General features: G+C 40.0%; 2 protein-coding genes across 2 annotated transcripts in view; one reads left to right on the top strand and one right to left on the bottom strand.

Annotated features, from left to right (window-relative positions):
- Window positions 1-2,589: 2,589 nt before the first annotated feature.
- On the bottom strand, window positions 2,590-6,142 carry drc12 (dynein regulatory complex subunit 12 homolog). Its single transcript, XM_005720939.2, is given in 6 exon segments — window positions 2,590-2,718; window positions 4,855-4,985; window positions 5,061-5,153; window positions 5,380-5,499; window positions 5,948-6,016; window positions 6,091-6,142. Coding segments are annotated over 6 exon segments (594 nt in total).
- Window positions 6,143-7,327: 1,185 nt separating this feature from the next.
- The window catches only part of cbl (Cbl proto-oncogene, E3 ubiquitin protein ligase), a 31,794-nt gene continuing 23,095 nt past the window's right edge, over window positions 7,328-16,026 (top strand). The window contains exons 1-2 of the mRNA XM_005720824.2: window positions 7,328-7,482; window positions 12,142-12,389. Coding sequence (XP_005720881.1) covers window positions 7,336-7,482; window positions 12,142-12,389 — 395 coding nt within the window. The 5' untranslated portion in view covers window positions 7,328-7,335. The remainder of the gene's footprint in view (window positions 7,483-12,141; window positions 12,390-16,026) is intronic.

Genomic DNA, 16,026 nt, shown 5'->3' with positions numbered 1-16,026 from the left:
TAGAATCCTGTTCTTACAGAAATCCGTCACGTGGGTACTTAATAACAAAAACCAGGCTGGATTTAGATTTTTTCTAATAGCGAGTTACAAAAGTCATTTGTTTTGGCCAGATCGCTGGTCTTTGCTGACCCTGGATGAAGGTTTCAATGACAAAGATAAATATCAGTCCATTTCTGTAATGGCTCCATCATTTGCACAGCATCGTTTGTCTTTGGGCGAATGCTCCGGTGCCAGAGTTCAAATTAGAATTTGTTCATTAATCGTGTTCACGGAGGACAAAAATGGTACGTTTGTTCTGCCTGCTAGAGAATGTATAGAGAAAGGTAAACCCACAGGGAAAAGATACACCTATTAATGGGCTAATGATATATATATATATATATAGATAGATAGATAGATAGATAGATAGATAGATAGATAGATAGATATATAGATATATAGATATATAGATATATAGATAGATATAGATATATAGATATATAGATAGATAGATATGAAGTACATTGGTCTAAATATTGGCCATGTATTGGCCATACAAAGCTCTAAACTGGATGTTGGCTGCCTTTTGTTCCTCTGTCAGTATGATCCCACACTGCTTCTGGGGAGGCCAATCCATCACTGATAGTGTTCCGTTTTGTGTGTTTCTGTCCAGGTATGCTTTTACTGCATTGGCAGTGCGTTTAGGATCATTCTCATGCCGAAAAGTGAAGCTACTTCTAATCAGATGCTTTCCAGATGGTCAAAATGTGAAAGTACTTCTCTCCCTTCATACATGACAAGATTCCCAACACCACTGGCTGAAATTCAGCCCCAATCCATGACTCCTGCGTGTTTCACAGATGGCTGTAGACATTCACTGTTCTACCAACAGTTTCAAATTTGGACTCATCTCTCTATAAAGACCTGTTGCCTCTGATTTTCATTCCATACCTCAGACTCATCTCCCTCTTTCCCTTCTTTAAAAATGACTACTTGACAGCCACCCTTCCACTGAGACCGTTTCTGATGAGGCTTTAGCAAACAACAGATGGATCTACTGAAGGGCCACCATTTCTCCAGTTTTTAAGGACACACTACACATGCAGACATATGCAGTGTTTTCAGCTAATAGCTCTTTAGGGATCAACTTATTGGCTAATAAAATACTATTTTATCCCTGTCAAACTTTAGTATCTTTAGCATCTTTTCAGCAATTTGAAGAAATGGGAACAAATTTTGTGATTAAATGATTCATGGTTCAGTCTTAAGTGGCTTTACAAACAAAACAACAGTCTGCTGAAAATGGATTGGATTAAAAAGTAGTGAAAAAGCAGCTAAAGTCCAAAGAAAAACTCTAAGGACCTTCAGAAAGCCTGGAGAAATATTGCTCAAGACCACTTTTAATAAAAATCTGACTCCTAGGAAGGAAAATGCCAAAAATATGGGGGTAGTTCAAGACTTTTGCACAGTATTCTGTGTAATACAAATATTTTTTTCTTTTTGATGCTTAAACTGTATTTGACTTATCCGTGCTTGCTAATACATCTTACATCACTGACTGCTGCAGGGCTCATAACATTTCCACTATGGGAAGATAAGGCACAATGTGCCAATCGTTATTTTTCTGCACCTCCACTAACAGGTGCACTATGCCGTTCTCATTTTAACTACTGCAGTCGACCCCATTAAGCCCTAAACAAACTGAAACGGGCAACAGCTCCTGGTGGTTTGAGGAGGAAATATTGGTTTTCTGATAAAGGCCTCTTGCGTTCCTGCGTTAATTGGCCGTCAGAGCACAGAATTATCTTAATCCCTGAGTAAATGATTCATTACCCCACAGATGAGAGACTAAAAAAATGCACTGGGCCACGAAAAAAGATGCACAAGTGACAGCCTTGAAAATAAAATGTGTTTATCTCGCTCCCTGCAGGGAAAGTCAGGTTTTATTGATGCGGGGCAGCTGAATCATATTTCCTGCATGATTAATTTTTTTTCCCCCCGTGCCTTTCTCTTGTTATTGCTTAGTATTAATCTGCTTGATACTGAGCATTAGTTGTGGTTTTCTTTACATCGTGCATTTGTTTCACGTCTCCCTCGTTGTCTTTTACCATATTTGGCCTCTCAAAGGCTGCCACAGAGAACTCTATCTACACTGCCATCTCTGCTAGCATGCATACTTGTTGTGAAATCACAATAGTTACAGTTTTTTCACCAACAGCTTTATTCATTTTCACCACTTTCTTGTAACCCCCAAATGTTTTATGCAGCTTTTTTGGATTTTGCGCTCTTCTATATAAACAACAAAATACTTACTGTACTACTAATATTCATATAAAATACAGTATACACACTGTAATGCTCTAATAGCAACCGAGTGTCAGTGGCCACCATCTTTCTGACCACAAGCAGTCATTTGCTACATCTAGTGGGCGCTACATGCCACTACATGGTGATCTATTTCCTATTCAAAAATATACATTAACATCCATACAGTTACAGGTGAGCCATACACAGCACTCTAGCAGATCAAACAGAGTCAGTGCTGTAGCTACAGCATTAAACAAACACATCTCACTGCTGTTCTTACTGTATATGTCAGACTCCTGTATTTTAAAGATCCAGTGCATTTAGGCCAAATTCAGAGAGCAGCTCCTTGTACTTTTGATGAAGAGTTGCGCTTTCGTCTTCCCAACCCTGTCGAGTCGCAGACAGCTGGGAACTCAGGCTGTCGAGAGTCTCCTGCAGAAAACATGGGCAGCATTAAAATGCAAGCTAAGATTTTCCCTTCAAGTCACCGACTTGTCCAACCTGATTTCCCTCCCTTCTTAACCACCTTTATCGCTGATGAGTTGTAAGGGTGCACTGAAGGAGGTTTAATTAGATTCTGTGTCATACTTGGGAAGAGAGGAATAATGTTAATTACATATTAAAATCCTATCTCTGCGATCAGAGGCTGAGCCCTCGAACAGGGCTCTAAGCTTGACCACTTACCTTTGAAGATCTGAGCGCTGAAAATTTGCATGCACGGTCTGTAGCCAGCCAGTCGGACTCGGGCGCTAGCGAAAAGGTCAACAATGACCCCATCCCTCATCCATTACATCTTAATGGAAAAAACTCCCAGGAAGTGGAGTTTTTTTTTCTTCATATTTGTCTCACTTAAATGTTTTGGGTCATAAAACAAACTCTAATATTAGATGGAGATAACCCAAACAAAAAGCTGAGTTCAGTTTCACCTACCACACCCAGTTTAAATTGCTGACATAGCTGTTGAATCAAGTAACAAGAACCTGTCTGACAAAATGTAGCAGGCTAAAAGGCAACACATCATACCTCGATTGACAGAAAACAACTGAGAAACAAAGTGATTGACATCTATCAGTCTAGAAAGGGTTACAAATCCATTATAAGGCTTTAGGACTTTATGGAAAAAAACTTTATCGAGAAAACTTGGAACAGGGTTGTACCTTCCCAGGAGTGGCAGGCCTAACAAAAAAAGCACTTTGATGACTCATCCAGGAGGTCACAGAAGAACCCAGAACAACATCGAAAAAACCGCAGGCCTCACTTGCCTCAGTTATGGTCAGAATTCGTGATTCAACAATAAAAACAGATTGGGCAAAAATGGCATCCATGGGTGAGTTCAAGAAGAAAAACCACTGCTGAAAAAGGAGGCGCTCATCTCACATTTGCCAAGCGACATCTTGATGAACCCCAAGGGCTTTTTGAACATTTTCTGTGGATTGACGAGACAAAAGCTGAACTTTTTGGAGGTTCCCTATTACATCTGGCATAAAACTAACACAGCATTTCATAAAAAGATCATCATAACAACAATCAAACTTGGTTTTGTGGTGTGATGGTTTTGGGCAGCTTTGCGGCTTCAGGACCGCATACTACTCATACTTATAAACCCTCCAATATAGATGAATGAAAATAATTCTGCGAAGAAGAGTGTCTCAAATGGCATGTAAATGTCACAAATATGCAAAAAAATAAGAAATCAGGAAGAGGGCGAATACTTTTCTACAGTACTATTTGTGGCTTCTTTTTTACAGCAGTTTCTCGGTCATGTTGATTGCATAATTTCTGGTGTTATGTGCATTGATAGTTCCGTAAAGCTGCAAAGTTTGTAATGGCGTAGTAAGTTTTCTGAACTAAGCACCATATTTCAGGCCTGCTTATAGAAGAAAATTACTCACTTTGCATCAGAAGTTAGTGAGGACATTCTCTGCCTGTGCAGCTACACTTGGAAAAAAAACAACTACTACTCTAATGGTCATAAAAGGACATCTTTATTGATACGTACTAAGGTGTCAAAACTTGAGGATACAGGGGAAGTCGGCAAATGTAATTTTATGGGGGAAGAATTAAACCACATCTATACTGTACACTCCATCTAGTTTTTTAGTATTTCTGACCTACGATTATTAGACATAAACTGCAACAGTTTTCATCAGCATCATCATAATATCATATGAATCATTTTTAAGTCACTTAACTCATATAAAACATCCATGACAGCTCTATTAGCGTTTGCTTAGTTTGTCATTTTAGACTGAATTATCAGCTCAAAGCAATCATACATTCAGGAGCTTGACTTTCAAGAAACTGGTGTCATCACACTGCTCTTTCAAGAGTCACACATAAGCTGCAGGTCTGACCAACAAGAAGAAGTGCTAGTACCTTCCCATGACTTTGGCGGAACTAACTCTGAGATCAAGTTCTCTGAGGGTTGGCCTAACTGCACATACAAGACAAAGCTGCCCCACATTGTGCAAAAGGTTACCTCAAATGGGTATTTTCGTATACGTGTAGGCTTTCAAATGCGTATTGTTGCCACAGTGTGTTCTTGAACTGCCTTGTGTTGAAACTCACATGAAGGATCTTCTCATAGTCTGACTACATGTTGTCCAGCTTTTGTCGAAGGTCTGCTATGATGACATCCTTCTCCTGCTCCTCTTGCTTACGCTCACTTTTCTCTTTACTCAGTTCCTCCTGGGATAGGGCTATACAAATACAGAGAGTAAACTCTTATGTGGATCCATTTGTTTGATTATACTTTAAATATAGATAGACCATACCAAGGTCTTCCTTCAGTTGGCTGACTTCCTGTTCCAGTTTCTTCACCTTGTTGGTCAGTTCGGTCTGCATGGTTTTGTACTGGTGACTGAGGTCTAGAATGACATTTGCGTCAGCTATTTCAGACTTCATTGCTGATTCACTTTGAAAAGCTAATACAGCAATCAGCTTAAGCGCCCGGCTAATTAGATTTTTTGTTCCTCAAAAATTACCCTAACCTCGGCAAACACACCCCTTGTCCTCACTCCCAAAGGGATCCGCACTTTGATCAGGTTATTAAAAGACGGACTAATTTTGGATTCGTGCCCCGTCTGTACCCACCCCAGTAGATGTCCCTGTGGTCTTGTCTCTCGCGCTGCAGCTTCTGTTCCATGTCTCTTACACGTCTCCTCAGGTCAGCTCTGTCTGACTGGACCCTTCTTAAAGCCTCACACTGTAAGGCTGCAGGACGTCACACAAACACATGCAGGCATTGAACGTACAAACCAGAGGGAGCTTTCTTTGTTTTTTGTTTCCATAAGCAAAAGTGGAAATTACTTTCTTATCAAAACTTGTATTGATGCAAACTAAATTATCCATTAAACATGCCCAAATATGCAGTCAAGTTTTAACATGTGGGCTTTCATTTCCACTTGTATTGCTTTTAGACGTTTTAAAACATGTTTTGTTTTTGTTTTTTACTATTTTCTATCCTTTTATGGGCCAAAAGACTGATCTTTTAATAACTCACTTAAAATCTATATACAAAATCTATATATGGGACATCAGCGATTTAAAAGGGAACAGACATGACAAGGAATGGATCTGCTAACAGTCGTTTTCAGTTTGACCCTTTATGTAATAATCATACAATCTGTTTTTATTATTTATAAAGGAATAAAAGGCTCACCTATGTGATCCTGCAGAATGGCTATATCCAGAATACTGTGCCTATGCTTTTCTTCCACGTCATTTTGACCTGTAACAACACAGAAATATGTGTAAGAAATAGAAGATCTGCAGTCACGAAAGAAAAAAAAGCATCTCGATTACATTTTTCTGGACTTTTCTCTGCGGTCTTTTTTGTCTTCTTCTTCGGGGACATGCCTGTTCAACCCACGGACACGCACAGGCTCACAGAGGGCCTACGCTTACTGTATGGTGGTGAGACTCTGTTGCTGTGCACTGGTTGCTGAGTGAGCAGCCATAAAACAAAGTGTCCGGTTTAATTGATAGTTGAGTGACTTTTACAACAGCCAGTCACACATGACTGGGGAACGCGCACAGCGCCAGCTGCCTTCAGTATATGTGAAAGCGTCTTTTGTTGCTAGGGGTTACCGAGGAACGAGCTGGGAGAACTCAGAGATGCACTCAGCAGCATCTCACTGAGATTTTATGAATGCTCTACAGGAAGACGCGCGTGCTCGGTTACATTCATTTATCGAGAACGCGCTTTAAAAAGAAGGCGGGGAGTTTAGGGTTTGGGCAGCGGGGAGAGAGACGAGAGGGTGGGGGTTAACGGAAGAGGACGTACAGGAAAGGAAAGGGCCGCACATACACGTCAGAGGGGGGAAACAGAAAATGCTGGGCAATGTTTAAATCCCATAATTATTTATTCACCCTAGTTCCCGTCTATGACCGTGAGGCTTTCGCAGCTTTAAGTTCAACTTCCTCTCCTCGGTCGTCGCTGAGCGCTTTGTGTCATCAGCCTCGCAGCCCGCAAACGAGTGCTGACAGTGTCACACAGCCTCTGAACTTCCCCTGAAGACACGGCACAGCCGAAAAGAGCTGCTGCTGACAAAAGAGAGGAACGACATCGCGGCTTGGACGGAGGCGAGGACACGCTCGAGTCCTGCGAAGAAACCGTTGCCATTGTCCTCCAGCTGAGGGCGAGAGGAGCCAGGTCTGGTGCTCCGTTAATTAGCCTGCGTGGGTCCCTGCAGAGAGAGAGGGAGACGCTGAGCAACGCAGCCTGCTAGCTGCGGCACAGAGGGGGACTTGTGCAGGGTGTGAGTGACCGTTGGGCTTGTTTTATCCACAATCTGGACATTTATCTACCAAATAATCATGTTATATTTACTGATGGGAGCCTTTATCCAATAGTCATCTCTTCCTCCCTCATTTTACCCCCGTTGGACCCTGGCTCGGATTCGCCGCTCGGGCGCTGTCCTCACAGGGGGTACGGGATCACCATCGCCCGGTCCAACCAACTCCAGGCGGCGGTTCGGTCCCCCTGACCCCCTGCCCTGCCTCACCTCGCCTGTCTGCCGCTGTGGCCGACCCTAGCCGAGCCCGAACATGGCTGGGAACCTGAAGAAAGGCGGGGGGATCATCGGAATGATGAAGGATGCCTTCCAGCCACACCATCACCACCTCCACTCCCATCACCAGCCCGGGGCCGTGGACAAAAAGACGGTGGAGAAATGCTGGAAACTAATGGACAAGGTTTGTCAACGTTAAGCCGTTAGCGTTTGCTTACGCGTCGGATGGCTAGAGCGACTGCTAGCTAACCGTAGCTAACTTGCGATAAGCTAGCTAATCTTCGCCTGCTGAAGGTCTGTTGTTGCTAAGTTAGCTAACAGGCTGGTACAGGATATGGTTAGCTAACTTTAGCTCACAGATAACCTGAACTCTTGTTTTGTTCGTCATGTGGCACGCCACTTTCGTAGCAGCTTAATATTAACTGGCATAGGAAGGTTTAGTTTATTACTTGGCAGGGTTGTTAACACTTTCGGGTAACTACTCTTTAGTTGTGAAACCGCGGTGCATAGCGTTACATTGTTTGACCACGGCTAAATATTTTAAGGTATATCACAATCTTTAGCTCTAACAGGGAGGTTAGTATTCTTTAAATATGTCACATAAGAGCTGAATCTAACGACTTTGTGACAGGAAATTGAAATACAAGGGCTCCCAGCACTGCAACGGTGTCTCCTGTAGCTCGTTTATGAAAAATCTATAGTCAGCTGTCTGTCAACCCTTGAAAATTGTAGCAAATTGTTTAGAGAACAAGAAAAGTACGCATTTTACGTGTCCAGCTATGGTCTTTACCAGGGGAGAGTCATCTCACTGCTTTACTTCTCGGAAAAAAGCCTGCAACAGTTTGACCCCCAGTTTCCTGTGAGATTCACACACGGCTTTTTTGTTTCTCAACTTCCAACGCGACGGCATTATAAACTATGATGCCTTTGCAAAACTACTAGCACATTTAAATGTGTTTTGCTTAGTCGAGCCTCAATTAGCTCAGACAAGAACACAAGTGGCAATGAAACGTTGATCTTTATTATCACCTTGTTTTCTGTGAATGTTCAACACTTCTGTAGAAAGCTTGTCTAATGCAGACCAAACAAGAAAGAAGAGGGAGGCTGCTGATCTGATCTGCCACACATTAAACTACCTGCCACCTATCAGTCTGGCTCTTGCAGTTTACAGAAGGGATTATTTTGCCATGTTAATATGGTTTTATAGAAACTGATTGACTGGAAGAAAAACAGCCAGATAAAGGAATATCTTACGGTACCTTAAAAAAACAAAAGAAGCTATACCTCACGTGCCAAAGTGATTTTACTCCATGGGACTGCGTAAAATAGCAGCAGAAGTATATTTAGTATTATCTAAAGTGAACCCACAAACCAACAGATACCACTGACCAAGACCTGCAGAACTATAACGCAGTTTCTCCTTGAAAACACCTCCCACGTAGAACTAAGTTAAATTTTGATCCTCTGTTACTTGCTGTACCTGTTCTTCAAGATCTGTGTCTGTTGCAGTGGCTAATTTTTATCTGTTGTCACATCAATTTTGTGCTGCCTGAATGCTCAGTGATAGTGCGACGAAGAGCTCAAATCACTTTATTTTTTCATGATGAAGATATGGTTGTTTTTTGTTTTGTTTTTTTCTCTGGCGGATAAAGAAAATGATTGTCAATTTATTTATAGGCAAATTGCTAATCAGGCCGTGGTTTTACAGTTGGGGCATGTGTCAATGTGTAAAGTCAGTATTCTTAATTTAGCTTTCCTGTATTAACTATAGGTTATCTGATGTTCTAAAACAAGTTTAACATCAGATCCTGTTCTTGTCTCTGTTGTTGCACTGCCACATCCTTTTGGCTAATTAGGTAAAGTAATACTCTAAACTAAAATCAGAAGTATTAGCTACAGAAATGCGTTTAGTAAGATTTTAAGTTTTGGCCAATATCAAGCCCTGAATTTCACATCATAATCTAAGACAGTCATTTATTTATTTTTTTTTTAAATTTTAATCAGTTTTATGCGTACAAGACATTGTTCGCGGTGTGGAGGTGTATAGTTGAAAGGTACTTAACATTTACACAGCTCGTTCTTCGTCTTCATTCTTTTTCATGCCTTTTTGGGACTAAACAAGTGTATCAAGACGATGATTGCTGCTTGGTCTACAACATGGATTGACTCTATTTAGTGTATAGACACTGATCATAATACCACATTACCTTCTCCTGCTGTGAGGAATCATTATTACTCTTTCAACATTGAAAACGTTTAGGGGACATTGTCTCACTAAAGTGTGAGAAAGCACTTAAAATGGCTGTTTGCAGCTAAAATCCCCCAAAATTCAACCAGCTCCAACTTGTCTTCAACCTGTAAAATACCTTGAAGTTCATGTGGAAAAATCTACATAATCACACCAGGTGTAGAATCACCTGAGAGCGAGAGAGAGACGGAAAGATCAGTGGAATGTAATTTAGCTCGGAGGGGATCAACATTTTACTTCAAGTCAGAAGCTTTAACACATGCTGACATAGAGCATTCAGCAGTTGTGACCTTGTACCAGCGCATGCATGGATTATGTTTGGCTGAGGGTTGGGCACAAGTGTTAGCACTAAGCGCTTGGAGGCCTGGAGAAGGTTAATGGAATTGGGACACATTGTTGGTAATATTGGCTCTTTTTTTTTTTTTCTTTTTTTTTAAGTTCTCCAACAGTCACGGCTCAGTTTGGTAGACTCAATCATTTTTATCAGCCAAATCATCAAGGTGTTTTTATTTTTACTTATTATGCATTAATATTTTGAATCATGATAGTGGAATATGTTGCACGGTAAAAAAATGTAGTCTATACAGCATAGATTCATATGCCTAAAAATAAAACTACATTAACAATTGTAATTACACTTAAAAAGTTTTTCCATTGATGATGATTAATAAACAAAGTGTTTGAGCTCTTTGAAGTCTCATTACTTCCACAATGCCACACTGATGCCTTTTAAATGGAGGAAGCAAGGAAGTTCATAACGACATTCTTGTAATGCTGTTCCTGCCATATCTCTTTCGTACATTTTCACATGATCAGTGGACAATAATCTGGCCTGGTCTGCAAAGAATAAGCCACGTCCTGTTTTTGACATACAGTTGTTCAGTAACTGAAGCTGACAGCCTGGCTACACAGATGTATAAAAGCTCGGGCTGGAATCGGGACATGACACCCAAAATGTTTGGCTGTGTGTTTCGTAATGATTCATGAATTGACCCGGCGAAGTGCAACACTGCAGTTAGATTTGTTGCACATTTTTGAGGATGAAACATGTTAATGCGCTCTCCTGAATGTCTTCAACGTTGTCATAAACTTGGTTCCCCAAGTATGACCACAGTCATGGTTAACATGTTTTATAAACCCATGTGACAGATGATTGTCACGTTCACGGTTCGGGTGAGTCGGTGTTCGTAGATAGACACTCGTGTTTGTCAAAAAAAATTTGGCTTTTGTTTGCATTTGTGTTCTCGAAGTTGCTCACTTGAGGTTTTTCAAATTTGCAAGGCAATCATGTCCAAATGTTAAGTAGAGAGAATTTGAGTCTGTAAGGCAGAAGTAGCATAGGATGTGCAAATTAAAATGGGGAAGTGTAAACTCATTAACAGCTTCTGTAAACATGCTCAAGAAGTGGAACATAGAGGGACTACATGCTTAAAACATGCTAGTCAAAAGGGGATGGGAAGGGTGCAGGAATTCTTGTTTACAAAATGTAATATCTTAAAAAGGAGAGCTACTGTAGGGTTAGGACTATGCTCTACACCAGCTAAATCTCTTTTTCTTAAAGTTGAATCACAATGCACAATATGTATGCATTTTCTACTTAATGTTCAGTCAGAAGTCAAAGCCACATGTGACACATCACAGGCCCTTTTAGCATATTTTGAAGCAGCAGGTGCAGAACGCTATTGCTTCATAAAAGTTTAAATCTGCTGGTTAGCTCTTTGCACTCTCTCACTGAGCCTGCATAATTGTATGGGTTTTATTCTGGTTGGTGCAATTTTATCTCACAGTTCAAAGACACAAAGGTTAAGTTGGCTGATGATTATAAATTGGCTTTAGTTTGGATTAAATGGTAGAAACTGCTGTCTCTCGTTGAGTTAGACATGTTATGGACTGGCTACCTGTCTAGGGTATCCCCCGCCTGTTGTGTTAGCTAGACTTCAGCCCCCTGTGACACAATTTGGATAAACACTTGGGAGTGTAAATCACCATCCAACTGTGTCTGTTGTGTTTAAAAATGTATATTTTCACATGAAATGCTGCGTAGCTGTAGTAAATGAATAAAAAATGCAGGCGACTAGCTACATAATTAATGTAGGTTTGCCATCTAGGTCATTCTGATAGTACGGTGATAAGTAAACTAACTTAAGATGTCACAAGGTATTTAAACTTTGCTACTCTGTCTATATTTTCGATTGCATAATATACAGACTTGCATCACTCTGACTACTCTTAACTTCACAAAGTGTTTAGGGAACACTTTCTTTGTCTTTTTAACTTTATTGGCTTTTTCTGTTCTGCACGTCTCCTGTCTAGGCTCACAGACACTACTTTGCACTAAAGATAAGTGCTCTAATGCAAGAAGAAGCTAATTTATGTGAAATTCTCTATATGATATAAATACTACCTTAGTGATGTAGAGAGTGAAAATGCATAGTGACACATGGGATGGATTGTGCAGATTATCTTTCTGTTTCTCTGTCCCTTTAACTGCTCTTTCATCACTCACTTTCTACCACATCTTTTAGCTTGAGTTTTATCTTATGTATTCTTTCTAACCGTATCTTGCCCTCCCCCTCACATCCTCCCTTTCTGCAGGTGGTGCGGCTATGCCAAAACCCCAAACTGGCTCTGAAGAACAGCCCTCCCTACATCCTGGACCTGCTGCCAGACACCTACCAGCACCTGCGCACCATTTTGTCTCGTTACGAGGGCAAAATGGAGACTTTGGGTGACAATGAGTATTTCCGGGTCTTCATGGAGAACCTGACAAAGAAGACCAAGCAGACCATTAGCTTGTTCAAGGAGGGCAAGGAACGCATGTATGAGGAGAATTCACAACCAAGGTGAGAAAACTGGATGAAATACATGGAATAGATGCCCATCTTAATCGTATCAGTGTCTATGTTATAAATTATTTGCCTTCTCAAGTTCAAATGCTTTTCTCAACCTTGCTGAGCTGCTGTGTTCATTGTCTTCAATGAAACACATCTGAAACGGGAATTTCAAGGTGTGAAACCTTAATGCAGCAGTTCATTGTGAATAATTCTGACAATGCAGGTACAGCGTGAACAATTGCTCCCACCCCCAGCCCCAAGGCTGGCTGTAGCTCAAGAAGCATCAAAACAAGAGGAAAGATGTGTTGTGGTTTGAGCATGTGAGCGTTTGTGGTCAAAATGGCGCTTAATCTACAGCTGCCTGCCTGCATGCTGCTTTGTTTTTGTGCCTTCATATCTCTGCCATCTACTCGAGCATAGTTTCGCCATGTAGTTTATTTTACTTTTTTGAAAAGTCACATGGTGCCTCCCGCTTGTCTCTTTCTTTTGTCTTTCTTGAAGTTTTTTTCTCTATCTAGAAACAGAGTGAAGTGTATAGTCTGTCCCGAAAATAAGTAGATGTCATGGCTTTGTTTGGAGAGACTCAGATTATTGAAAAGACATTCCATTTGGGTTTTGTTGTTGTTGTTGTTGTTGTTGTTGTTGTTGTTGTTGTTGTTGTGTTTTTGTTTGTTTGTTTGTTTTTTACAAAAAACAAAAAAACCTCAGTATAAAGTGAGGTTAGTGGTAACTGGCAGCCTTTCTTGAGGTGCAGACTATACTGGAAGAAGCTGATCTTCTTTGTATATATTTACAGACGCCCTTTTAGTTTCATGTATGCTGTGGGTGAATGCTGTTGGACTTTGTTGTGATTTGAATACTTTTTCCTTTTACAGCAGATCACTCCAAATGACATGAACTGCCGTCAGATTTTGTGCCTGCAAGGACTTTGTCCAGAATATCTTTTCTCACTGGTAGTAGGCAACATGACTTGCAGCAGTTTTTTTTTTTGTGTTGTCAAGGAAACCTTTATGACAGACTGCCATCTTTAGTAGATTTTGGACCCCAAGTTATTTGAAAATGGGTGAACTGAGACCATAGTCAAAGGACATAATACCCACTATGATACCAAGTACATCGTACTTACAGGTAGTAGTTTTGCCTGAGCACACATGTTCTTCAGATGTCAACTGGGAAACTAACCATGGCAAAGTTTCCCAGGCATCATTTGTTTTTTCACAATGCACATTACAGAATGCATGTGTTAGTTTAGTCAAAGGAAGACAGCACAAGTTCTACCCACACATAGGGCAAAACTATTCATAGTTCTCCATTATCTTCAACACATAAAGGCACCTCCTTGGCAATTCCAACTCCAATTGAAAAACCCTGAAGGTTCCCTGCAGCGTGAAGAAAACACAGTCATTTATTTAAGCCGCCAAACTGAATAAACAGGTTTTCTATAGGGCACAAAAGTGGATCCCAGCAGTAAGACAGGCGGCGCTATCAGTAGTAATAAACATGTAGGATCCTGACACAGTACATCTACTTGTACATCAAGACATTTGTAAATAATAAGTGCGATATCCAAGTTTCAACTGTAGGCTACTATATTTCTGCAAGATGACCTTTAGCATTTTGACAGTAGGAATCTTTTGTTGTAGTGGTATGTGGATGATTGAGAGACCGGAGGTGGATTGACAAAAAATTAAGAGGTATTGTTTTCTAAATAAAGTTTAGAACCATAGAAACAATAACATCAAAACAACACTGTTTTTAAGTTGTCATATATAAGAATGAATGAATGACCTGGCACCATATTTCTTTGCTGATCAGAGCTGATAAGGTTGACCGCGACCTTTTATCTAGTTTCCGATAGACTTTTCTTAGGATTAGTCTAGGACATTAAAGAAAATATAATTGTGATATCCTGTTAAATTAACACTGTCTAATTAACATTACAGATGGGTGGAACTGATAACATTTGCAAGCATCATTTTATTATTAGCCATAGCCGCTACCTTCTACCAATGATAACAAACAGCATAATGTTGCTATCAGGTAATTGCTAATGCTAGGCTAACATTTATTATAACTGTTTAATACTTAAAGCTTTGTTTTCAACAAAATTTACTGACGTTAGTGAGGAAAGGGCTTTATGCCAGTATTAGCCAGTACTAAGCTGATATTTGTACTGAGTGTGGGATCTCAAGGTGGTTCATCTCTGCCAAGTAAAGCTTATATGTGAAGTTGATCAAAAGTAGTTTATTTGTTATATTGGTGCTAATCCACAGACTGTATGTATAAGATGGAAGCAGCTTCCAGCTTTGAAAAGTGAACACCCAAATGTGGTAAACCTGCATTTTTAAAATAAATAAATAAATAAAATAAAAAAAGTAATTAATTAATGGCCAACAGGGAGTTGCTCTTCCAGTTACACAAAGACTTCAGTAGTATAAGTTTGTGGAAAATTGGCCATCGACTCCCTTTCTCTGTAACCTCAGTAAACACTTAACAGATGATTCAAGTCATGCTCAATAGAATATTAACTACATTTTGTAGACTTTGGTCATTGTGAGAGTCAGAACCGTGTCTTTATATGCAAGAAATGAGAATTTGTAACAACTTGTTACGGACAAGTCTGCAATCATGATATCAGGGCTACCCACCCTTGCTCATTGCTCATCTTGGGATGATGACTGACATTACTGTGGCAGCGTCTTGTTTGTTGTTTTTTTGTTTGTTTTGTTTTGTAATACTCCGTGTGCTAAGTCCTCCTTTGCTGTTGGCATTTTCTTAATTTTCAGAGTTTTCTGGAGTGTAACTATAACCATGTTACTATTGTCTGACCTCAGGAAATTTTTATTTGTGTTGTGCATTATAAATTTTCTAATTTCAAGATCAAGTAATCAAGTAAACTTATTCGACCATTCATAATTTAAGACTAGTATGCACTTTTTACTAAAGTCTGTAAACTTTGTTACAGTAATAAGGAGTGTGACTATCACTTGATCTTAGTAAAAATGATAATAACAATAGAAATAAAAGTCTGAAAGTTTCAAAGTTTGCAAAAACAAAATTTTGCCAAGCACTTGTGATAAGATTAAACGTGCAGTCAAAAAGAGAGAGAAAGAGAAGCCAAAAAATGTATGTCATTGAAGAAGCCACTAGTGGTTTACTTTGGACAGCTGTAATGCTTCACCACTGTGGAAAAAAAACCCCAAAAAAAACAACCTCTAGAGCAGAGTCAGTGTGCAGCAAATTGGCTCACATAGTAGCCCTCTGTGGATAGTTGCTTTTCCAGTGTTGCTGTGCATCCTCTTTGTAATAACGCACTGAAAAGTCTAGTCATACGTGAAAGGAAAGTGAAGATTTAGACTATTTATATGCCTGCAACGAGGAAGTGGATTTGTTGTATGGCTTGAATGACAGCGAGAAAAAAATGGCTTAAAAGTGGGCTCATCGGTACCACCAGATTTTGATTATTGCAATAAAAACGAACACAGGTGGCTAAAATTTGGTAGAAATTTAGTTGATCGGAGTAAATTTCCCTCCAAGGCTAGATCACTTGATCACTTGCAGAACTAAATCAGAAATACATGGTTCTAATGTTTCTTCACACATTGGTGTAACCTGGTGTTTCCTTTGAACATAGTCTCTTTTTTTT

This window comes from Pundamilia nyererei, unplaced genomic scaffold, assembly GCF_000239375.1.
Source record: "Pundamilia nyererei isolate P.nyererei 1_Seehausen unplaced genomic scaffold, PunNye1.0 scaffold00003, whole genome shotgun sequence".
NCBI lineage: Eukaryota > Metazoa > Chordata > Actinopteri > Cichliformes > Cichlidae > Pundamilia > Pundamilia nyererei.
This window is presented reverse-complemented; position numbering and strand designations above follow the sequence as displayed.